The following is a 24,525-nucleotide window of genomic DNA, read 5'->3' on the forward strand; positions in this document are numbered from 1 at the left end:
AATAATCACAGATAAGAAATGAACCCTTAAATGAAGCAATAATAATGATATGATAGTAATTTTGTAACTTAGGGATAAAATATTTGTTGATAAAATTTCCTCTACATGAGATATGTTCATCCTGAAAAGGCACCGTTTGGTGTGAATTATCCGCCTCTTGAGCCAAATATTTCGTTGCTGTCGAAAGCAGAACAATTATTCATGTTTGAGACTTTCAACTTCGAACCAAACAAATTCTTTTTTGGCAATTTTCAACTAGCGATTTTGTTGGCCCAAACAAGATTTGTTTGACAACGTGTTTGGTTTTCTCTCAGTGTAATGTAGAAGAATTTGTGAGCTCAAGGGGGAGGTTTTGTGAGTCCAACAGTTGGTCATTGTAAGAACAGAGATGAATGAAATGAAAGTGAGCGATTTATCCGTATAATCTTGTGAATGAAATATCGCAGGGCGAGATGAGCGAAGGGACAGCATCAATCGGGGGGAGAGGAGGGACAGTATGGGACAAACGATGATGGGATTTCCTGAACGATTTTATGACAGAAATAGTGAGTCCGATGAGGATGACAAGTGGAGGTAATTTCACTCAAATTTCGCTCTGCATTTTTGCGAAAGTGCACGAACAAAAATGACGATTTATTTCACTCATTTTATTCATTTCATAAAAATTGAAAATGCTGGGGTGTCATCAAATTCTCCAGTCAGTCGATGAAAAATGAAAATGGCTTGGATTTGAAGTTGGGTCCTGGACAAGTGGCACCGAGAGGAGTCAAACTCCTTGGAGGTGAGGGAAATGGAATGAAAAACACTTTTACGCACTTCTATTGAAATATACTATAATGCAGCATTTACAAATTTTTTCTTCATTATATTTCTCAAACTTTTTCATAGCAATGGGAAATGGTGAGGTACAACTTGCCCTGTTTCTCAGCAAGGGAACACTCGAGGTTGAGGTGATAACCGCACGAGACATATGTCCAGGTGAACGGGAAGAACCAGGTAAATGAATGAAGCGCTTTTTTTACGCGCAAAAAGACAAGTATTGAACGCAATTGAAATCCACAACGAATAAAAAGCGAATTAATTATTAATAATTAGAATCAATTAATTAGAATTAATTAATTATAATAATTATTAATATCATGGAAATGAGATGGAGATGAATTTTTTTTTAATACAAAAATATTTGTCATTTAATTTTGTTATATACCTGTTTTTTTCTGATCTAAATATGAGTTGTAACATTGAATAAAAACATTGTTAAACAGGTAAATGACGCGATTGAAATTTTTAGCAACACGAAGAAGATAACTCTGTCTATAAGTTGAAAACTCATCCTTAATCTTCAAAATTTAACAAGAAGAAGAATAAGAAGAGAATGTCAAAATTAAATATTTCATAAAATTACTCGAATGAATAATGGGGAAATTCGCTTCCAACGCTTTCATAAACCCACCAAAAATATTTCTAAAAATAGAATAACCAAAAAACAAATTTTATTCTAATCAAATCTGCTTTCAGACACTTACGTAAAAACATATCTGAGAGACGGTGAACGTTGGCTACACAAAAGGAAGACTCGAGTTGTGCGTCGTTCACGAAATCCCCAGTACAGGCAGACCCTCAAATACGGAAGTTGCGATGCACTGGGGAGAAATTTACTAGTGATGCTTTGGGAGAAGAAGCAGGGCTTCGAGAGTAATCAGGGCCTCGGTGGTGCTGAAGTTGATCTTGAACTACTGCCACTGACCAAGTTGTCAGTTGGTTGGTATCCACTATTTCCAATACACACCCTAGGCACTCACAATGCTGATTCACCCTGATGGTTGAGGGAAAAATGGGCTCTAGAAGCTGGTGAACTCGATCTCAGACTGAGTCTGCTGCTCAAGGATGAGACTGAGTCGGTTGTCAAGATAATATCTTGATAAAAAATATGCTGAATATCCGTGGCTCTATTACTACTGTAATTTATTCGTTCATTGGAGACGATTTTTTTGAGAAATATTTCCTTCAGAATGACAATCATTACACGAGTTTCGTTTGTGGATGAATGGGATATAATAGATACATTAATAAAATCGTAGATGTAGATTAGCTTCTTAACTATGAGTGGTAAAATTTTAAGTGGGGAAAGGTGAAAAAAAATATTCATCATTAGTGAGAGAAAAAAAAGAAAAATGATAATTCAGCATTGAAGTGGTAAAATAGGATAAGTCAATGCAATTTATAGATCACAAAATAATTTTTCCGATCGTAGTTTCTTCCTTCAAATTTTTTTTTTGACATCATTTTTGGTTAAATGCTTTATTTAACCATTTAAAAAATTGAGAAAATTTTAAAAACTCCAGAAAATAAGAGGAGATTGCAAAATATTTTGAATGCCAATGGCATTTTTTTCAAGTGTATTTATTCAAATTTATGAACAAATAAAATTATCAGGAAATATTGCCCCTTTATATTGCTCTGTTATATTTTAATCAAAATAATTTGTCAATCGACACTGCTAAAATTCGCAATGGAACTTGGGAATCAATTTTTAATTAACAAATATTCAGAAAACCGAACGAGATTGGAGGAATTTTGTCCAGACCTTTACGTAAACATATTTGATTTTTCTCTGAAAAAATAATCAATCAGAATTCATCAAAAACAATCCCAAATATGACTTATCCTATTTTGCCACTTAATTGATGACAATACCAACTTTGATATCCCAGTAATGCAAAATATCAAACCCACAGACAAATGATCTTAACGATGCAGTAAAGAAATTAAAATTGCCCTGAGAGTCTCCGTGGAAAAGACTAGAATGTTTACTAATCTGAACAGAAAGTGATCAGAACCGGAGGAACATTTTTATAGAATATTAAAAGTGAAAGTAGTATCGAAAGAACTCATAAAGGACAATCGGTTGTCAATGGAAATTGCATTGGAAAAATTATAAAAATCACTCATCAATTTTATTAAAATTTCCAAGAATATCAAAGAATGTTCGAGAAAATAAAAACATTCATTTAATTGTCATTTTGCGAAGCTAAAATAATTACGGAAAATGACAGTTATCTAAATCTTATTTTTATTTATTTTCTCCAACATCCCTTGATATTCTTGGCTACTTAACATCAATGAAGATGAAGATGAACATGAATTTATTAAAATTATCACAAGAGAATCTACCGAATCCCAAATCCTCTCCATTTCCCATCCTTTAATTTCCTATTGTAAAATAAAAAATATTTCTGCGAGCCACGTCGTGAGTGCACCAGTAAAGGGGTCCATTTTTCCCTTACGAGAATTTAAAAGAACAGTACGTGAATCCTCAAGAATATGCGAACCGCACTGAGAAGTTAGTGTCTAAAAAATTGTTCAGGAAAAAGTAAAACGCGAAAACAAAGGAGAGTCGATCGACATCTAAATGAAAATCGTCACCTGATCGATCCAGACAAGGATTCGATCGAGTCTCCGACAAATGCAAGAAAATATCGCCACGATGACGAGGTTCAATCTATATTTTTCGATAATCTCGTCAATGTATCCTCAAGCAACGATGAATTCTGCGAATCGCCTCGATATTTATTCCCCTTGAAAAAATTATAAATAAATCAGCGAGTATGAAAGTAATAACTAATTACTTTAACGATAGCGTGGTCGATGTGGAAGTTGAGTTTGGAAATTATAGGAGATGTTAAAAAAAAATGAGAGAAATCATTAAACTCAAATTTACGGCCTAAACGTACTTTAACGGTTCGCGGTTGCGATTGAAATCCCATCGTATTTTCACCGTAAATACCTAGCTTTAATGATCACTTCGTGTGTCCCAGAACGGCTCGCTGGTCGAGTCACAATGGAAGAGAGAATTAATTTGTTTTTGCCCTCATCAAGACATTCGAAAATGCGCGAAAATAATTGCAATCGCTAATTAATGATTAACGAAGAATTTCTGTGAATGAAAATAATGAATCGGTGTTACATACTCCGTGTAGTCGTACAAAAACTGAAAGAGAGGAAGAATAACGGAATAATATTGATCGAACGTATTTACCCAGTTAATGATAAGAGAATAAATTGAACTATTTTTCTGGCAGATGATAAATATGAGTATCTTCATTCTCGAAAATGAATTAATGTTATTCTAAAAAAAAAATAGAGACATATATCCACAGTTTAGCCGCAAGAATTGAGAATTGAATGTTGAGAGATTTTAATGAGAATATTGAGTAAATAAGGGATTTGATAAATTTTTGGGCTCGTCTCACCCGATGAGAAGACAATGAGCTGACAGTGCAATTCACCTTGAAGTTGATGATTAGTGGAGAGGAAATAAAAACAACATGACACACAAAATTAAAATTGTAGTGCAATAATTCAATCTCTCTCGCTCGCTCCTTCCCTCTTTCTCAAGGGATTTTATGATTAAGTGTAAGAAAAATGAGAGAATCAATCGATATCTGTATCGGTGTCCAGTGCATTTAGGTGATGGACTTCACAAATAATATTGGACGTTATCAGAAGAGAGTGGTGATAATGGAGAAGATATAACGATGTTGTAGAATCAATAGTTCTAACTAAATGATAAACTAATATCCCAAGAAAATGAAACGATAAAAATATAATTCTTCTTTGTGAAAGAAAAATGAAGATTCAAACAACGGCCTAGATGACGAACGATGTGCGAGAAGACGATGAAACTCTTTTCCACACTGACAATCCTGATATAATGAGTGCAATCACTAAAAAAAATGTTTTCATTCAAGTGATAATTCCTTCATTCACAAATTTTTATACCTTATATTTAGATTCTAGCATCGAATATGAAATCTGGGGTCTTGGAAATTGAGAGAATATAAACATACGTATCACATGTGATGAGAAGTGGAAAAAAATGAGGAAAAAATTGAAACTCGGAGTATTATATTATTGCTGAGAAATGATGCATAAATCTGGTGTATTCTGGTGATATTCTTAACTGCATTATCTTTCGGAGTTGTGATCGCAAAGGGCTGGTTACACTAGCCCCTGTTGACTACATTGTGCGAAAAAAAAAAAATGATGACATTGATTTGAAATTTTTGTAGGACGTTCATTGCAATTGTCAGCTAATGCACGATTTTTTTCGAATTTTCCTAGGTTTCGTTTAGAAATGATTAACAATCGATTTAATTTCTTATACATGGATTTTTTAAATTAGTATGAAACTGTATTATCAGCTCAGTTTCCTGCTTCGATTGCTAACAACTTGAGCAGAAAATCTACAAAAAATTTCCAGAAAAATTCGTAAATAATCCAACTGTGATTATAGACATCTTGAATGAATTTTGGATGAATCCCGTCATTTACAATAACAATTGTAGTGACAGACAGGGTTTGGTGCAACCAGCCCGCCTACATTCATAAAAAAATTTGGTTCTACCACTAATGAACACGGTTCTACGACTAGTCATCATCCCATTTTATTATAGGACAACTGAGTGGGCTCAGTGGACTGAGTAGGCCCAGTTCATTCCATTATATCGACAATTCATGACGTGAAAAAAAAAACATGATTGAAATATTTAATCAAAAGCCTAATTTATTCTGCTATTAGTCGGCGGTCCCATCATAATTGCGAATTTCGTCCAATTCTTAATTACTTCCTAATTTATTGAGTCTTTACAATGAAAGTGAAGAAGAAAAATATTATTGAAATATTTAATGATGAGTCTAATGTCGTCAAACAAAATTGCGGAATTCATTTGATATTCAATTATTGGAATGGAAATTCAAAGCCAGATGTTGTTAATAAATATTCTCCACAATTATGAAATAGTGTATTTCGATACGAGTGCGGAAAAGTGGTTTTTTACGTGTGGGAGGTGTGTAGCGCTCGCCGAAGACGAGTGCTGCCCTCCCACGGATCAAAAAACACTTTTCCCACGAGTGTCGGACGCTATTTTTCATCACAATGCGTGTGAAGTGGGATTTTGCGTGCATAAAATGTCACTTTACACACAGCGTGATGAAATACACTATTTATTACACCCACTGTTTAATTCCGCTTATTTTTTATCGATTAATTGTGAAGAATGTTCCATGTGATGAATTGTCCAAGCGCTGGAATGTCCGTACGATGAATTGTCCATGTGATAATTTTTAATGATGAATTGACCAGGAACATCACAAGGCTGTGTCAGATAGAGGTGTCACCAAAAAATAAATCCCAAATCACCAAATGGTTGTGAGGGAAAATACATCAATTACAGCAATGGAGGAGCCCTAATCAACGCTAAATAACTAATTGATAAATAGTTGAGATATGTTATTACTCCGAAATTTCACAGGAACTAAACGCTTACCTAGATAAATGTTTTCTACGAAAAAAAAAAATCAAAGAAATATAAAAATGGCCTACTTAATTGCGCAAAGCGTGATCTATTCAAGTGCATATGCGATAAACTCTTTCTTTCAAACTGTAAGAAGTAAATAATATATATTGAACTTAACATGTATCTTTGACAATCGAATCTATTAGCCTAAATCTTGCATTATTAATAAACTAGGTATAACCGATAGGCGCGAGTGCATTATACAACAGTATGTGTAGATTCACATTCATGAATATTCCGTAGAGATATGTATGTAGATTCATGTATATAATGAAATCAACTACGGATGATCCTTCAAACCGGAATGGTCTCAAGGGTTTAAAGATCATCAGAGCATGGGGAAGTCGAGATTATCAATCTTTCTGATTTTAACGGCAAAAACATTCTGGTGGCTCATCCGTTGTTGAATTTCAGATTAATTCCTAAGCAACGATACCGATTGAAAAATGGATTAAAACTGAGAAACTCTACTGACATTTCAAATGAAACAGAAATGGAATTTTTAGAAAACATTAATATGGAGTCTTTGGCGGCCATTCGTTGGGTAAAAATTATCTAGAAAATCGCGGAAAATTTTATTATACGAACGGTGCAGCGGAATTGTAATTCAATAAAAAATACTTTTTGCGGAGAATATCTTACGATTCGTGTACAGTAAAGTTTTACAATTCACTGAGAGAAACAATTAGTTCTGCCGAACAAGATCTTTCGTCTTGTTGAATCAATTTACTTGTGGACAAAAAAAAAAGTTTCCACCGAAACATGATAATTTTCGTAGTAGCAATTGATCTCGTGAGAGATTTATATGTTTTTCGGGTAAATACATTCGTTCTACCGAGAATTATATGAGGCTCCGGTTTCGTAATTTTTCTCCACGTTCAAAGGCTCTCCTGACATCAGTCAATAAAAAAATCTTACGACTGAAATAATTCAATAAACAACAATCAGTCATCTCTGGTTTTTCTCAGTTATCCATAGTTCAAAGGTACAATGAGAATTAATACTAAGGAAAATAAAATCAAAGCAACGGCCTCTTCCCTAACATATCTATGTCGTACTCGTTCTAGGTGTTTGACAATCTTGATGAGATGAAAATTCGGAAGGTAGAAAAAGAAAATACACGTATTCTTTGTCCGAAAAATCATTAAGTAGAGCGTGAATACAGTGCCGAGATGATTGGAGTGAAAAATGTGCTCAGAGGCATTTCAATAATTAACCGGGACCCATAAATGAAACTGGCAGAGAAGTTGAACCGAAAAAAATGTGACATAAATTAATTTACCGCACGTTCAATGTTCCAGTGAATTATAAATCTCTTCATAGATCATAAATATCGTTTTCAACATAATGAGATCAATTAACTCATAATAGAGAAGTGAATAAAGTTTGTCGAGAACTTGGGGGAAAAAGATACCCTTAAACTTATAGATAGGTCATACGACTTATGATAATATCATCGCCACAAACGGTGAAGATATTGAAAAACCGAAAATTAGTGTGACGTCCTATATGTTGGGTGTTGTCGATCGCACATGTCACAATTAGATTAACAAAATGAAAAGAAAAAAAGAATTCTGGTGTGTAATTTCAATTAATCAACGACGAGGGGAAAAATTTTAGAGTATGAAAATTTGGCAGTTATCAAAGGAAACGAGAAAATTATCGCAAAATAGGGAGCATGACAATTCATTCTACTTGAGTGTTGAAGGATATTTGAGGAAGAGAATCCCCATGATGATAGGATTCGTACATAATTGAGTGTAATATCAATGAAATTGATCGACGATTTAATGGGCATTGATTGGGAATGTGAAAATTATCGTCAAATTTATGACAGTCGTGTGAACATTTAATTTAAAAAAAGCCAGTTAATTCGCTAGACAATTCTATTGGATTTCTATTGAACAAAAAAAATTGAATTAAATTAAATTGACAAAATTTTTAAAAAATTAAAAATTGATTTTATTCAATTAAATTAATATTGACATTAATTTAATAAAATTAAATTAAATTTGATTTAGGAGAAAAATGTTTATGAAATTTCACAACTTGACTGAATTTTTAATGAAACCTAAATATTCAGGAACAAAATGACATAAATTTTCAATTTTTTCCTGAATTGTCCTAGTTTTCTCGAATTTTCACGGAATAATTGAACTGAAAAATCAAGTATTCTATCAATTTTCAGATCATTCGAGTAGAAAATCAATGAAATATTTGATTTTTCAATGACAAAATTTCCTGAAATCTCAGTGAAAATTAAACATGATAAAAATGTCCGAGATTTGAGACGGAAAATTCAGACGAAAATTTTTAATCGTGTATTGAGATTGAGAATATGAAGGTCATTCGTCAATTTCTTCAACTGGCATGTGTCACACGACATGTCACCGAATTTTTTCACATCCGCAATACTGATAAAAGAAAAAAAAGTCCGGAAAGTTGAGAGAAAATATCCAAATGAACAATTCTCCCCCAAAAGCACTCGAATAACACAAAAATAATAAATTATAAATGTAGTTAAAAACTGAATTTCCTACATAATACGTAATAATCTCAGTAACTTCAACTAATGCCGATTTAACCGATCATCATCAGCTGCGAGACATTCAACTGGTCTTGATTAATCTCAGTTTCCAAAAATTTAACAATTGTTACATTTCAAACTTCCTAAAACGATAATTATTTGAAAGCCCTACAATTTTCTCTCCCAATTTTCTTGGATATCCTTAATCAACATTCGCACAATAATATCTACCCATAAATTGAATATTATAATTCAATTCCACGTTAACATAAATATTATTTCATATCAGAAAGTAAAAGGCTAATTGGAGAATATAATTTTTCTATGAAAGTCTGGTGGGATGAATAACAATTTTCTATTGTGAACATATTCTAAGAACTACTTATACATTTGTCAATGTTGCAGATCACTTTATATTTGCTAACTACTCGATTAAAGTTACAATATCCCAACTAACGTAAGATGCTACGATATTAACCGATTTCATTCAATGAGGAATACGGTTCAATGAAGATCGACGATTACGTGGATGGGCATGTAATATAATAATGAATGTTAATATTATCGCTACTCATTGATTTTTTTAAAGCAAAAATGTGAACATGACTTATCGCAATCCAACGCAATGAGACATATTGTCGAAAGGTTGTATATAAATACAGATTACAAAGTGTAAGAGAAATTATATCTACGGACAATGTTACATCATTGCGAGAGGTTTGTCAGTTGAATTGACAACTGGAGGATTTGAGAATGACTGATATTTGTAGCTAACAATATTAAATGAATAAAGTTGTCTAAAAATGTGAATGTGAGACAGAAATGGGTTTTCTTTAGTTTTCAAATTGAGCATTTGAATTTGTCGATATGTATTAAATGCCAAGAGATATGTAAAATGAAATAATGAAGATGAAAAATTAAATAAAACTTCCAGATAATGAATTTTCATGGATTTGAGATTTTTTATGCACTATATCGATAAATTATTTTCCAATTGTTGTTATTATTGTTCCAATTGTTCGCTAATGCATGGTTGGAATTGAATCTTTTTTTTTTAATGTAGGTATTATTGAGCCCTATCAATCGCCATTAATTCAAATTTAATTCATCGATTAGTTTTTTTAATTTTCGATTTTTTTCGAAAATCGGTTGTCCCACGATATTTAAAAAAATGTTCTAAATTGATTGAATGATGGCTTAAAAAATTTGTTTGGATGTCCTTTTGGCCGAGTTCGAAGATGAAGTCGATAGCAATAATCGTAATTTTGATTTATTTGAAAATTTGCAAAAATTTTGTATTTTTTGAAAATCAGAATTCCGGGGATATCTTTGAATATCATGCTTCAAATGAATTCAATCATAGCTTAAAATATTTGTTTTGATGCCACTAAGTCGAAGTTAAAAGATGATTACGATAGCTATATTGGTTGATTTGATTTTTATGATGATTGTTGAAAGTTTCGAATTTTTGATGAATTTCCCTGAAAGTGAGCTTTCTGATGGTTTCTTCAAATGTGATGTTTCAAATTCATTCAACTATGTGTAAATAAAATTTTTCTATTAACATTTTATCGAAGGACTGAGGGAAGAGATAGAACCGTAAAAAAGACAATCGGTTGTACAGAAGAAAGGGATAATAAGAATAATGATAATGATGATATTCAACTAAGTTGAAAATCTGACAAAATTAATTGAAAAGAAATCTCATTCAATTTAATAGAATTAAATAAACAATGAATTATACATGATGAAGGAAATTATGTGCAAAGCGGCCATTCGGAAGCATATTGCTAATTTATTTGCAAAAATATCTATACTATATGCAATACACGATCCACCACTTTCTGTTTTTGAGAATTTTCTCGAATTTTCCTAGGACGTTATCCACATTGCCAAAGGGGTAATCACATAATGCTTGAATGACTAATAATTGCATGTCACTAAATAGTGTTGATATCTTTCATGCAAATGCATTCCTATATTTTTTGCCTCGTTCAGAGTGAGAAGTTTCCTCAATGATACCAATAATAGATAGGAAAAATGCTTTTAATTACTTGTTCCATGGTCTAATGGACTACGCAGTAAACATACTTCCTGGTGAAGAGGAAAAAGTACGTAAACGATTATCAGCAAGTCTACCTTGACCGACGGTATATAAACGCCTGAAAAATGCCTGAATTCACACTTTACAATCTGTATTTCACCATGAATAAGCTCCTATGTGTCTTCCTGCTGCTGGCATTCGTTGCTATGGTCGTGAAAGCCGGCGGTGAGTCTCAAGTTTCGTTATAATTATTCAGTTAAATTATTGGTCATTTGGGCATTGAATGAAGTCAAGAGTCCTAAACGTATTTTCATCGCATTTTCATAAGGCTGATTATGAGAATCTACCGATCATTCGATTTTTTTTTTCACCATCATTTTTCACCCGCAGCTGGTAAAAATACCAGATCAATTAGCAGCAAAACTTTGAAAAAAGAAATTGGGCGACGATGAGAGATAGAAATGTCGGGGCAGATTCTAGTAAGGACTAATGACATTTGATTAAAAATTTTATAGAACTGTTTCCTGAATTCGTCTGTGACAATGATGACGAGTGCCGTCAACGATGGCCACAACACCAACACATCATTTGCTGGAGGGAAGCAGGCATGTGTGCCACCAATGAGTAGACGCTATTAGTCGTTTCTATCGATTATTTTGAGACAATAAATATGAAGAATTTATGAACAACTTAAGTGAATTTGTCATTATTGCACTATACCAACTACTTTCCCATACACCGTCTAACGAAATAAAGAAGAGATAAATATGTCGCCGCAAATGAGGAATTCTCGAACTACCTTAGATGCGGAGATATTCTCCAAAAACTAAGCGATTTCATTTTTCTATACAACGTTTTTTATTGAGAGATTTTCTACAAGAATTTTTCGAGACGAATTTTCAAAAATTTCACACTCTATTTTGTTTCTCTTTTCCTTAAAAAAATTGAACAAAAAAAAACTTTAAAAAATTCAGCCGAAGAATTTTTCGAGAAAATAAATCAGTGGAATAAGTTGTTTATAAAAATGCAATTTTATGAACATTTCTATCGGATAAAAAAACCCACATAGAAACTGTAGTATTTTTCAATATAAATACAATAGAATTGTCTAAAGAATTCACTGGATTTTTCTATGGAATTTTCTCGTACGTGAAATGAAGAATTTCTGTAAAAAACTATTCATGTTCATGAATAGATCAAAGAAAAAAGAAAGATTGATTCATTTAATTTCGCTTCTGTATGTTTAAAAAAAATTATATTTGTTCAATTAATCAATTACCTCCTATTTACTCAATAATTCAATCCTTCTTCTTTCATTTCAATAATTCGTCCGTTTGAATTCCGGCGGCAATAATCACTGCGTTCCGAAACCTTCGACCGTCCGAGCTGCGTTCGTAAACTGATGAGAATAACGCCTAAAGCCCCATTCAACATGTTCCCACGCCCATGCGAACTGGCCTTAGTTTACATCTCTCGTAAAGGGACCTACGACCGTCAGAATCTCACACCCAAGGTAAATCCAAATATATCACGAACATCACACGTAATTACACATTGTAAGTCCACAAATAATCATCGCGAAATATTGCCCTGCAATTTACAAAAAATATCCACTCGCGACTGTGTCTATTGTCACCGGTCAATGACCAAAACTGCCGATCATGTCGTCCTCCGCTCTGCATCGTACAAAAAGTTAATTATCCCTATTTTAAGCACAATTTCACGTTGAATTTCGTCTTTTAACCCTGAAAATCCTCCCAGTCCAATTTAAAATATTTATTCACGTTTTGCTGGTGAGATTAGCTCATCAAACGTTTGGTTATGCCCCAGGGGGGATTCGGTGCATCTTTGGGCGCCATTCGCTCCAGGGAACTTTGATCCAAAAATGGCTCACCCGGCTAACCATATTAGGAAATAAATTATCGTCAATTGTCCCTATTTGTATAATTTTAAAGATCATTTTTGTGGCTGAGCGATTAAATACGGTTGGTCGATATTTTTACGCAATTTATTGTTCGAATATCTCCGAAAATATTGGGTTTATCGAAAAATATCAAGAGATCTTTCTTGTGAGCCATGAAATTCTCTATAAACAATGTTTTTTGATGAATCTACCTAAACCTCTTTTTTCTAAAGATATTCCTGAAAAACTTGAACAACAAATTCTTAGAGCGAAATTTCTTGGAGAGATGGAAAAATTACATGTCCTATTCCACAAATACATCTGAATCCATCAAATTCATCAGAAAATATTAACGAATTTTCTTTAGATCACAAAATTCTTCAAAAACATTTTTTTTCAAGCCCAAATTAATCAGAAAAAATCCATTGGAATATAACAAAATCGTTTTTTAAATAATTCTTCGTTATGATTAAGGGGATTTAATGATGTAACACGTGAAGGTTTCGCTATAATTTCACAGTCAGAAAACAATTGTTGAAAATCTTGGCAGACTGAAAATCCCCAGAATCAAACATGAAATTCTCCTCACAAACAGTCTCTTGATAAATTTCTAAACCTCTACCCCTCAAAAATGAGGACTATAATCTACAAATGAATAAATTCTAGAAGTAAATGTGCAATAACTCTCCCCCTGTCTTCAACCCATAACCGATGAAATTATTTTTTAGCTACAAAATGCCAGAACTAACCGAACTCGACAAAGCAGCGAGCTCCGAGCCCTCGAAGGTGGAGGTTGAGGCGGTAGGATCAGGCACAGACTCCGACTCTGACGACTCAATTCCCGAGCTCGAGGACCCAACAGCAGCTGGTGGAGTTGGTTTCTCTGGTACAAATGTCAGTGGACTACCAATCGATGTTATCTCCAAGGCAAAACAGAGTAGAAGTGAGAAGAAAGCGAGAAAACTCATGAGCAAACTTGGACTCAAGTTGGTGCAGGGTGTTAACAGGGTGACCATTCGCAAATCAAAGAACATCCTTTTCGTTATCAACAAGCCAGATGTCCTAAAGAACCCCGCATCTGACACTTACATCATCTTTGGGGAGGCTAAGGTGAACTATTCGATCATTCACATATTTATCATTTTTTTTCTCGATAATAACGAGATTGTTAATTAATTGATTTCTTGTTTTGGTTCTTTAGATTGAAGATCTCAGCCAGCAGGCGCAAGTTGCAGCTGCTGAGAAGTTCAAGGAGCCACCAACATTGTCAACAGCCGAGGCTGGGGGTAGCACAACGGTAATTATTCTTGAATAATTAACAAAAGTCACCGTTAATTCAAAAATTTCGGGGGGAATTAATTATTTTAATGTTTTTTTGTTATTTTGATAGAAAAAAAAATTAATTTAATGGACATTTGACTAGTAATTTTTAGGGAAGTGATGTTAAACTCGATTTTGGGCAAAAAAATTATGAATTTTCAACTTTTTGAACTGCAAACAAATGATAATTCCCAAACTTTCTTGAATTTTCAATTAATTGAAATTTCAAGAACACATTTATCTGAATTTTTCTGATTTCAATCAATTTTTGTGCAATAATTGAACTAAAATTTACCATTTCTAATGATTTTTCCATAAAATTTTGAATGTTCAATGACGAAATTCCTTGAAATATACCCGACATTTCAGCAAAAAATTGTCAACATCATATTAATATTCTCTCTCATCGACAGATTGTTGCACCAATTCAAGAAGAATCCGAGGAGGAAGTTGACGAAACGGGTGTGGAGGAAAAGGATGTTGACCTCGTGATGACGCAGGCGAACGTCTCACGAGGGAAAGCCATCAAGGCCCTCAAAAATAATCAGAACGACATCGTTAATGCCATTATGGTAATAAAACCACTTGTCAAATATTCTCCACCATGATTACGGGGATTTACTGATGAAAAACGTGAAGGTTTCGCTTATTATTTCACAGTCAGAAAACATAATTGTTGAAAATCTTGGCAGACTGAAAATCCCCAGAATCGATCGCAATGAGACAAATTAATCACGACCACAAGTGAACTAATGTTCCCATTCTCTCTCATTTCAGGAATTAACGATGTGATGAAACAGTTTAGGAGTTAAGGCACAGCAGTTATTTTCCAACTGCTGAGAGTCACAATAAATCATCATTTCGGAATCAGTCATCGTTTTACTTTGTTCTATTCTTTTGTAATTTCGTCTGGGAAGAAACCACTTGGAAGAACTAACACAAGAAATTGATAAACGAATATGGAAGCCCGTGTTGGATGAAAATTTATGAGGATCGTTGAATCCTATTGGCGTGTTAATCACGTCACTAATGTCAAACACCTACATGTATATACATCAATGACACAAAATGAATAAACACGCTATCATGAATGTTTTTATAAATTATTTTTTGATACAATTGAAGTTAAAGGTTACCCTGAACCTAAATATCCCATTATTCCCATTTTCATGTTGATGGTCATCTCCATTTGTTAAAATTAGAGATAAATAACGATACGTTTCGCAAATTTTATTTTTCTATTTTGATTCCGAATGGAAATTTTGTAATCCTTCAAATTTAAGTTTTGGATTTTTTGTGTTATATTGACCAAGTATGATTTTTCTTCAATTGTTCGCTAATGAATGGATAGAATTGAATCTTTTCTTTGAAATGTAGGTATTGGTGAGAGTTCTATCAAGCGCCATTAATTAAAATTTAATTCATCGATTAGTTTTTTAATTTTCGAATTTTTCCGAAAATCGGTTGTCCCACGATGACTAAAAAAATTTTCTGAATTGATTGAATGATGGCTTAAAAAATTCGTTTGGCTGTCCTTTTGAACGAGTTCGAAAATGAAAGCGATAGCTATATTGGTTGATTTGATTTTTATGATGATTGTTGAAAATTTTGTATTTTTCATGAATTTCCCTGAAAGTGAGCATTCTGATAGTTTCTTTAAATACAATGTTTCAAATTCATTCAAACTTGTGTAAATAAAATTATTTACTCAATTGTGCGTCCAAACAATAATCGAAATATAGTAAAAAAAATTGAGTTGTCTAAAATTAAATTAAAATATTCAAATGGAATCCATTAAATTACAAAAAAAAATTATTGACATTTAATGGTTATTAACTTATCCATTCTTCATTTACAATTGTCAATTGAATGAAAAAATCGTCTTTACATCACATCAATAATTAATGCATCAAAAAATGCAAATTGAAAAATTTTGCCTAATCGCTGAAAATGGAATAATTTAAATGAAATCAGTTGATAAATCGTTAAATTGCGAATTCATGTCAAGAATTCAAACTTCCCGCCAGATCCCCGACATTAAAAAATGCAGCCACAAGTGTGATTAATTACTAAATATTATAATGAATAATTAATCGACCTTGAATAGTCATTCAACTCAAAGATCATCAGCGAATCAATTTCCAATGATTGCAGAGTGAATCCCACAATTCCTCGAAATTCATCCCCTACTTGAAGATCTCCTGTCGAACACCTAGTTGAGAGTAAAAAACAACTGGCGTTTGTTTAGAACCATCTCCCGTGCGACGGGAGGAAGATCATCGCCATTGACAGTTTAACGTCAAAATTAAGGAGGATGCTGTCTCTCGATAACAACCGGATGCACCAGGAGAACGTGAGTATCCACGAGGTGATGATATATTTATTTATGTGGACGAGTCAACGACACGATTCGAGGTTATCGTGATGATCTTGTATTATTGTTTTTGTATCTCCATTCCATATTTCCTCGAGTTAACGATGTTTTCGTCAATGAAGAGGAATTGATAAAAAAAAATTCAATTTCTTGAGATGAATGAGAGATGAGAGAATTTTTTTATTTTTAGGAAATACCCAACGATGACTCGTCTGAGGAACCCTCAAGGATCTCGTCCTTGGCGCAACCCAAGGAATGGACGTACACTATGAGGAGGAGCATGCAGGTAATTCATTATTAATTCGAGTGAATTGATTGTTAATTAGATTAGTTGAGAAGAGGTTCACGTTGGAACAAAAAATTTTCGTTCTCAGAGGAAATGTTATTTAAAAACCACTATTTTTGCATGATTTTTCCTTAGGAATCTGATTTTTTAGGTCAAAGTTATTTCTGATGGCCCAGAATTTTTTGTAACTGAAAATTAAACTTTAAAAAATCGCCAAAGCATATTTTTTTGGAGAATTCTTCGAATATAATCACTATTTTTCATTTCTGATCTATAAAAAAAATTCAAGGAGACACGTACAACAAAATTTTATTAAAAAACGTAGGGAATTCGCTAGGAAATTCCATTGGATTTTAGCTTCACAGCTAATCAGCACATTTTCTGTCAATAGAAATATTCAGTGGAAAATATTCTATAAAAACGATCAATAGAATTCGATTTTCCTATACAACTTATCCTATTTTCAATGAAAAAGGAGAAGTAGAACTGAAAAAAATTGTAGCATTAATGATGAGGAATTCCCATACAAATAATTCATTGCGACTAATTTGTTTGAATTAATTAATTCTTCCTTCTTGGATTTTCATTAGTCATCTACTCTCACAAATCTCATTAATTTCAATTCCTTCCATTTTACTTTTTTCTTATTCTCAAGTTGTTGGAAACAAAACTGGGAGAATCGTTTTCTACAAATAAATAACTCCAACAGGAGGTGATCCCTGGGCTCTACCTAGGTCCCTACAGTGCAGCAAGTCGTTCAAAGCTCCCTGAACTGCAGGAGCTAGGAATCACCCACATCGTGTGCGTCAGACAGGACATCGAGGCGCACTTCATAAAGCCAAACTTCCCTGACCAATTCAAGTAAATGTTCAACTCATATTCACCCACAAACTAAATGAGCTCGACCTTTCTACAAATACATTTGTTATTTCCATCAGATATCTAGTACTGAATATTGCGGACGTGGCGACAGAGAACATAATCCAGCACTTTCCCACGGTCAAAAAGTTCATAGATGAAGGATTAAATTCCCAGGGACACGTTTTGGTTCATGGTAACGCCGGAATCTCTAGGTCAGCAGCTCTGGTCCTTGCATACGTAATGCAGTTGTACGGACTTTCCCACACGTGAGTAATAAGCTCTGCACTTTATTAGACCCAAGTAAATACACCTCTAAGAGAAATAATTGAATTTGTTCAACTATATAGTACTTGTAGTTATTGTTGCTAGTAAATTAGCCACTTGCTTCCGAATGGGTTCTCTTTTTTTAAATTCTTGTTTCAGTATTCTCTTCTTCTATTTTTTCAAGTCACAGTACTATCATCAATTGAAATGTCGTTAAAATTTTGCGTATTATTTCTTCTGTCAAATAATTCTACATTCAGACCCTCTCAAGACTCGAATTCGTTCTCAGTCCGGGTTTAATCAAGGTTTGATCGAGGTTTAATCAGTGTACAGCCGGGATTTAATCAGGGTTTATTCAGGATTTAGCCAGAGTTGAACCCAGGCTCTGTCAGAAGTTAGTCGGGACCATGAATCAATATGAATAAGTATTCAACATAATAGACTGGCACCTGAGTTTAATAGAGATCGAGATTTTTATATAAAAAGCTCATGACGGTATTGTGTAACTTGGTAAGCAATGATGCTGTTCTCACCATTTTTCAACTTGATTAAGAAGCCATTGAAATATACTTTTGAAGCCCTAATTTAATTGCTATTATTGATAATTCTTTCAATAATCATGAAAATACCGATTTTCTTTTTCAAATCGCATAAACAATGTGCCATAACTCAACAACGAATTGCAAGAGGATATTGTTATCAATTTTTTGAGCCATGACTAATTCCATTTTGATGACTATTTTTTGAGTGATCGTTGAGAAATCAATTTTTGAAAAAATATCAATTTTTTCGAATCTATATGAAAAATTGAATTTCGATTGATGTCAATGACTAGAACTTATTAAAGTCTGCATTCATAGAAAAATTCATCAAATCCGATTGATCCCTTTTGAGAAAATTTCGAAAAAAATGAAACGTCTCAAAAACATCTTATTAAAATTATCAATCTTAATAATAAAAATAATAAAATTTCCAATCATTTTTCTATCATTGAAAGAAATTAATTTAGCTTAATTCGGTGGAAAAAATTGAATTCCAGACGAGCATACGCACTGGTCCAACAACGAAGATTCTGCATAAATCCAAACGACGGTTTCATGGCACAACTGAGGGAGTACGAGCCGATTTATCAGGCCCAGAAGTCAACAAGTAACGACCAGAGTACAACAAGACAATGCACAAAACGATCGCTTTATCAAATGGTCAGCGGACGGTTAGACGACAGGCCAGACGCCATGGAAAGTTGATGATGGGGATTTTGAGGACATTCAAGAGATGAAACGGATCTGAAATTCGCAGTGAAGTGGTGAAATAATTCGAGTGCATCGTCATATATTTTTTCACTTTAGGAAAAAATGACGAAAGGCCTTTCTCCCGAGCGAATTTTTTTTTGTTGAAATCACTCATTACTGAGGTAATTTTATACTAAATTTTATATTGAGAACAGATTAATTTTCATGAATATCATGGGATTCAGAGGGGATGGAAAATATTTTGTAGAGTGAGAACTACACTGAAAAATAAAAAAAAATTCCTCAAACGAGTCACAATTTCAAAATTACAAAAAAAAAATTTAATCTAGTGCTGACAATTTAAAAATTGTCTTGAGATGAAATTTGTTTGTCGCAAAAATAGCTTTAGTAGTTCCAAAAAAATTCTAGGACTACTTCTTCCTTTCGGATATTAAATAACCACAAATAAGAAATGAATTGTTAAATAAATTATAATAATGATACTGGATAAAAATGGTTGTACAACCTTTTACAAAAAAGGTTCTTGTTGAGACTTAAATTTCAAGGAATTAAAAAAAACGGGATCTGAGCGGAACTGAATTATTTTCTCACAACTTCACTACTGAATTATTAAATTTCGCCACTCGAATGCTAAAATTCTGGTATTAAAAATGTGAGGAAGTACTTCGTGTGCGTGAAGATCCAACAAAATTGTGAAATTCTCGCTGAATATGAACGGAATATATCCCTTCTTCCCCCCTCAGAGTATTATTCGTTGTTTTCGTATTTAATAAATTTATTTCTGTACACTTTACTTTCTGTTTTCGTTCTTCAAGATCTCATATTGTCTGTGACTTTCGGATCAATTGACTAATCGATTCAGTGCTTAGGGAGTGTTATTCGAGGACATTAACTCTTCAAAAATAATTCGATATTATTCTTTTGTAAATTGATTTTTTGTGATTTTTCATTTTCGCAGAAATGCTCATTAGTTGTAATATTATTATTGCCGTATTGCTGTATTCGTCCCAGGATTTTCGAGTGGAAAAGATCACAAAAATAACAGTGATGACGAGGATCAAGTGGATCACAGATAATTGCCACAGTGTTGTTCAAATTAACTATCTAATTAAATATAAAATATATCGTAGGCGCCTCGTGCATTAAAAGTGATAACTCTAACTTATGATAAACGAAAATTTGATTAATGATTTCATTTTCTACTAGCGTTTGTTAATTAATAAAGTGTTACGGAAGTTCGGAAAATAAAGTGAGCTCAGTATTTTCAAATTTCACCTGGAAATTCTATTTTATCTTTGACCTGATGACCAGAAATGAATACAAAAAAAACAATAGTGGAATATATTCAGTCGATCGCTGTCAATGGATTGAAAAATCATTCAGTTCGCTGATTTTTTTTCCTGAATTTTTGCAGGAATCAAGATACAGACGATGTCCTGTCTCTTTTCATTTTGCAATTCCCATTTAACCTCAACCTTCACCTGTAAAAGACAATTTTCTCAGGGTAATGAAAGAACAAGTGCGACATTGCCTGTCTTTATGCAGCGTAGATATTTTTGTTAAGGATATCTAAGTACTTTGGCTATTTTTTCGACCCTAAATTTCCGGACTTTTATTTACATTTTATAATGATTTTATGATTTAAACTTTGCAAATCTGAATTAAATATCGACATTGAGCCGTTAGGAAACATTTTAACAATCGGAAACAAATTCTGCAAGTTTAGTTTTGGAGGAAAATTGATGAAATAATTTAAAAAATTCATTTTTTAAATATTACGAGCATAACTAACATTTATAAACACCGAATGTTTAAAAAAATTATAATTCGGAGTAAAATGATTGAATTTATAGTGTGACCTGTACCGAACAATAAAAGATACTTGGATATCCTTAATACGAGTTGCTCCAACACAAAAAAAACTTAAATTTGAACGATTGCAAAGCCTCCATTCGTACGCAACAATAACGAAATTTGGACGTCGCTAAATCACCTTGGGATATTGAGCTAGAATAGGAAAAGTTTTCCTGTAAGTGTACGCTTGATCCTTCTTCAAAGGACACGTGATCCCAGTGTCCGGATTAGCACAAGCATCTGGGTGGGAAATTGGAAATGGTATGGGCACACCAGTTAGAATTCCATGGACAACTGCCTTAACAGCATTGACGGGCTCCACTGTAACATTGTGATTGACCTTATTTCCCAATTGGTAACTACCTGACCGCAATGTTTTCTTATCTTAACATCTGAACGACAATTGCCCTTCCTAATTCTATAATTTTATCGAGTACAATTCATCTGTTCCACAATTTTATGATTCTTTTTTCATCATAAAAACATCATAATTTCCTTTGAAATTACGTACTTCCGCTATTTTTATGGACACGTACAATAAAATTTCATAGAAAAATTCTATTAATTTACGGCCACTCTTTTCATAGAGAATGTCCCATAGAAACTAATTTTATTTTCGATAAAAATTCGTGGACATCCATTTTTAAGTTTATTCTCTCTCTCTATTCTTCTTCTCTTTTTATTAAAAAAAAATCAAACAAAAAGCAAAAAAATCTATAGAAAATATTTCAACAGAATGAGATATTCCTGTTAAATAATGAAGAAATTTGTGCAGATGAATTGTAAAATTTCACCAGAATCGGCCAAAAACTGATAGAATTTTCAGCAGAAGATTAATAAAAATCAAACAGAATTTTGATCGTCTTCGCTATGTTTATCTTTGGAAATTTGCCGTGGAGATGAATCATAAAATTGTTTTATCGAATGAAAAAAAATATTCTGCTCTGAATTGAAAAGACTACTCTCGATTTCCTCAATCTCATTTAATTATGACCAATTCACTAGAAGAATAATGGATTCTTCACCAGTGCTGAATGAAATTTCAATGGTGGCATTGGTTCCCTTGGTCAGAATACACTCGCTATCACTGGCTCCACAGTCACTGATACTGATAGAGCTGTACTTTCCCACTGAAGACCCTGAAACATCAGTGACAAAGAGACGGGTCAGTCGAGTGTCCAATTATACTTGTCCCCAAATAGTACACAATGGAGCTGAACTCAAGTCATTCATTGTCGGCTATCGGACAAAGGTAAACAAGATAATTATTGTTCTTCCGTTACTCAACCGTAATTGTTCTAGGTATATGTCACATCGAATTAGATGTCTTTTGACGAGGTGAATCATCGCGTGGGATCTACGATGGGAGAAAAACGAACAAGTCTCGTTTGGATAAAAATTACAACAGAAGAAAATCGTCTTCACGCGTGAAAAAATTTAACAGAAAATCTTGCGAATTCGGTGGAAAATTCTATTGGAATTCTATAGGAATTCGATTGAAGAATTTTATTTGATAGAAAAAAGTCAATATGTTTTTAATTTACGTGCGATTTTTTCTCTGGAGATTTTTTTTCTATTAAAATTATTGAACACAAATTTTCCAATTTTTTTCCATTGGATTTTGTTTTGTTTGGCATAACAGAATCCAAGTGGAAAAGATTTAGAAAATTAATGCCCAAAAATCTATCGACTTTTTCTTATCCAATAGAATCAGCGCAAAAACAAATAGAATTTTTCAATGGAATTCCAATAAAAATCCTATAGAAACCCCAGAGAACTCCTATAGAATGCCAATAGACATTTCTAGCGATTTCTCTAGGTTTTCTATTAATTTTTTTCACACGTGTTCTATTCTATTTCCGGGCCATCTACTAGGTCAAACCTTAGATGTTTTCAAGGCATAAATTAAATAATAAATTGAATCATTATCAATGCGTGGAACAGCCTTAACCAATTAAATAATTACCAATGTGCAAATTAAAAAAATCTTTCATTAGAGAGAAGAAATTGCTACAAAAATTATTTCGTTCCCTCAAAAGATATTCGGAATATAATTTGAGAACAAACGCGTGATACACTTACTGAGATGCTTCATATAATCATTCAACTTGGTTCGTCATTATCTGCCTACGCAAAAGAAATACGAACGAGGGAAACCTCAAGTTGTTGCGACTAAGGTGAAAAAGAGATGGCAAAAAATTGACAACTAATGGTCAAGGATTCAATACAAAAAATAAATAAATACGCAAAAAATGAGAATATTTCTTCCGCTGTTCGTCATAATTAATCAGTCGCTCCATTCATGATAGTTAATTGCGACAGATAATTATGGCGATAAGAAAATAAAAAGATCATTTGTAGCAACTGCGTCAATATTGTAAATAACAAGATGTTCGAGTATTTAAAATATATTTTTTTGTGGATTTTATTCGATTTTACGTCGTTAATACCGCGAACTGTTTTGGAATTTCGGTCAGAATACGTGAGGCCATTTTAATAATATATAAATAAAAATAAATATAAAAATAAGGAATATCTAATTAATCGCTTACCACAATCCTTGAACTCGGCAGCACTGGCAAGCGCCGATAGGCAGACAACGAGAGCACAAATAGTTCGACACATCTTGACAATTCGGTGTCTGGTGGCGTATTGAATTGCCCGACTGGTTAGCTCGTTGAGTTACCAGTAGTCGAAACACGAGTGAACAATACAAACAGTCATCACGTAATAATTTGTCGTGGGTATACGTATACGTGTAGGTATAAGAGTATTGCAGGAATAACAAACTTGTCGTGACCAATGCTATTGTTTCTCGTTACCGCGCGAAGGAGAATTAAGAAAAATGAGTCGATTTCGTGGTTCAAGAGATATTTGAGGAGAGGGTACCGTCACCGTCTGAGATAATGTTATACCGGAAGGTTTACATGTTGTTAATGAGAATCACGTAATCATACTTTTTTCATTATTTTTTCGTTATTTAATTTTGAATGTTCAAGGGGAAACTAAAAATTTTATTTCGACATTTCTCGCGTTTCCGAGTATTTCATTGACGTCAGAATCGTCAGTAGATACAGAATGGACCTTCACTTGGCGAAAAAATTCGATTTTGGCGAAAGTCGACTTTCCCCCGGGGAAAATCCAAGATCTGACACTTTGGCCTAAATGAAAAAAATTTTTTTTCATTTTTCACTTTTTCCACATACTTTTGAGAGTTCTGGATAGCCCGTCGCCTGAATTATCGGAATCAACGTTCATGTCTCGTTCAATGTCCTCGTTCAACGTTCAATGCCTCTAAAGATGATGTCTGTTTTCAATTCAGAAACCGGGTTGGGACAACATTGTCTAGGAGGACAATGGGGTCGAGGAGTATGTATAGAACATTGGGGTCTAGAGGTCTCCCCTGGATCACAACCATCTTTAGAGGCCCTAGCACGCCATTTCTCGACCCGCTCTTTCATTTGAGCCCAAAAAAACATT

The 24,525-nt window shown here is 33.4% G+C and overlaps 4 protein-coding genes and 1 long non-coding RNA gene across 8 annotated transcripts in view; 4 read left to right on the forward strand and 1 right to left on the reverse strand.

Moving 5' to 3' along the window:
* Window positions 1-2,297, forward strand: part of LOC107043046 (regulating synaptic membrane exocytosis protein 1) — a gene marked incomplete at its 5' end in the record, with an annotated part of 50,838 nt that extends 48,541 nt beyond the window's left edge. Inside the window, 4 exons of the mRNA XM_015264347.1 lie at window positions 447-573; window positions 699-781; window positions 889-996; window positions 1,519-2,297. Of these exons, the coding sequence (XP_015119833.1) occupies window positions 447-573; window positions 699-781; window positions 889-996; window positions 1,519-1,820 (620 nt within the window). The remainder of the gene's footprint in view (window positions 1-446; window positions 574-698; window positions 782-888; window positions 997-1,518) is intronic.
* Window positions 2,298-11,044: 8,747 nt separating this feature from the next.
* LOC107043126 lies at window positions 11,045-11,624 on the forward strand. Its single transcript, XR_001461207.1, has 2 exons — window positions 11,045-11,155; window positions 11,446-11,624. It is a non-coding gene; the product is annotated as an uncharacterized LOC107043126 (long non-coding RNA).
* Window positions 11,625-12,354: 730 nt separating this feature from the next.
* Window positions 12,355-15,244, forward strand: LOC107043090 (nascent polypeptide-associated complex subunit alpha). Of its 2 annotated transcripts, none has more exons than XM_015264400.1 (5): window positions 12,355-12,443; window positions 13,562-13,943; window positions 14,035-14,130; window positions 14,567-14,725; window positions 14,931-15,244. In XM_015264400.1, exons 2-5 carry the CDS (start codon window positions 13,569-13,571, stop codon window positions 14,943-14,945), a joined length of 645 nt encoding a protein of 214 aa, XP_015119886.1. In that variant the 5' UTR covers window positions 12,355-12,443; window positions 13,562-13,568; the 3' UTR covers window positions 14,946-15,244. The 2 variants fall into 2 exon arrangements, with proteins under 2 accessions (XP_015119886.1, XP_015119887.1); XM_015264401.1 differs by having other exon boundaries at window positions 12,398-12,486.
* Window positions 15,245-16,220: 976 nt separating this feature from the next.
* On the forward strand, window positions 16,221-20,441 carry LOC107043144 (serine/threonine/tyrosine-interacting protein). 3 transcript variants are annotated; one of them, XR_001461208.2, is made up of 6 exons: window positions 16,221-16,521; window positions 16,718-16,813; window positions 17,523-17,674; window positions 17,752-17,940; window positions 18,978-19,352; window positions 20,150-20,441. XR_001461208.2 is itself a non-coding variant. In XM_015264483.1 (5 exons), exons 1-5 carry the CDS (start codon window positions 16,468-16,470, stop codon window positions 19,183-19,185), a joined length of 699 nt encoding a protein of 232 aa, XP_015119969.1. In that variant the 5' UTR covers window positions 16,221-16,467; the 3' UTR covers window positions 19,186-19,446. The 3 variants fall into 3 exon arrangements, 2 of the variants coding, with proteins under 2 accessions (XP_015119969.1, XP_015119971.1); XM_015264483.1 differs by lacking the exon at window positions 20,150-20,441 and having other exon boundaries at window positions 18,978-19,446; XM_015264485.1 differs by lacking the exon at window positions 20,150-20,441 and having other exon boundaries at window positions 16,222-16,506; window positions 18,978-19,446.
* An 11-nt stretch (window positions 20,442-20,452) lies between these two features.
* Window positions 20,453-23,759, reverse strand: LOC107043146 (NPC intracellular cholesterol transporter 2 homolog a). The gene is made up of 4 exons (XM_015264487.2): window positions 23,598-23,759; window positions 22,071-22,184; window positions 21,185-21,366; window positions 20,453-20,672 (listed from the first exon to the last, which is right to left on the reverse strand). The coding sequence occupies exons 1-4, from the start codon at window positions 23,668-23,670 to the stop codon at window positions 20,571-20,573; spliced, it is 471 nt and encodes a 156-aa protein (XP_015119973.1). The 5' UTR covers window positions 23,671-23,759; the 3' UTR covers window positions 20,453-20,570.
* Between the last annotated feature and the right edge of the window lie 766 nt (window positions 23,760-24,525).

Source organism: Diachasma alloeum, unplaced genomic scaffold (genome assembly GCF_001412515.2).
Source record: "Diachasma alloeum isolate Michigan unplaced genomic scaffold, Dall2.0 Dall_scaffold_00547, whole genome shotgun sequence".
Lineage (NCBI taxonomy): Eukaryota > Metazoa > Arthropoda > Insecta > Hymenoptera > Braconidae > Diachasma > Diachasma alloeum.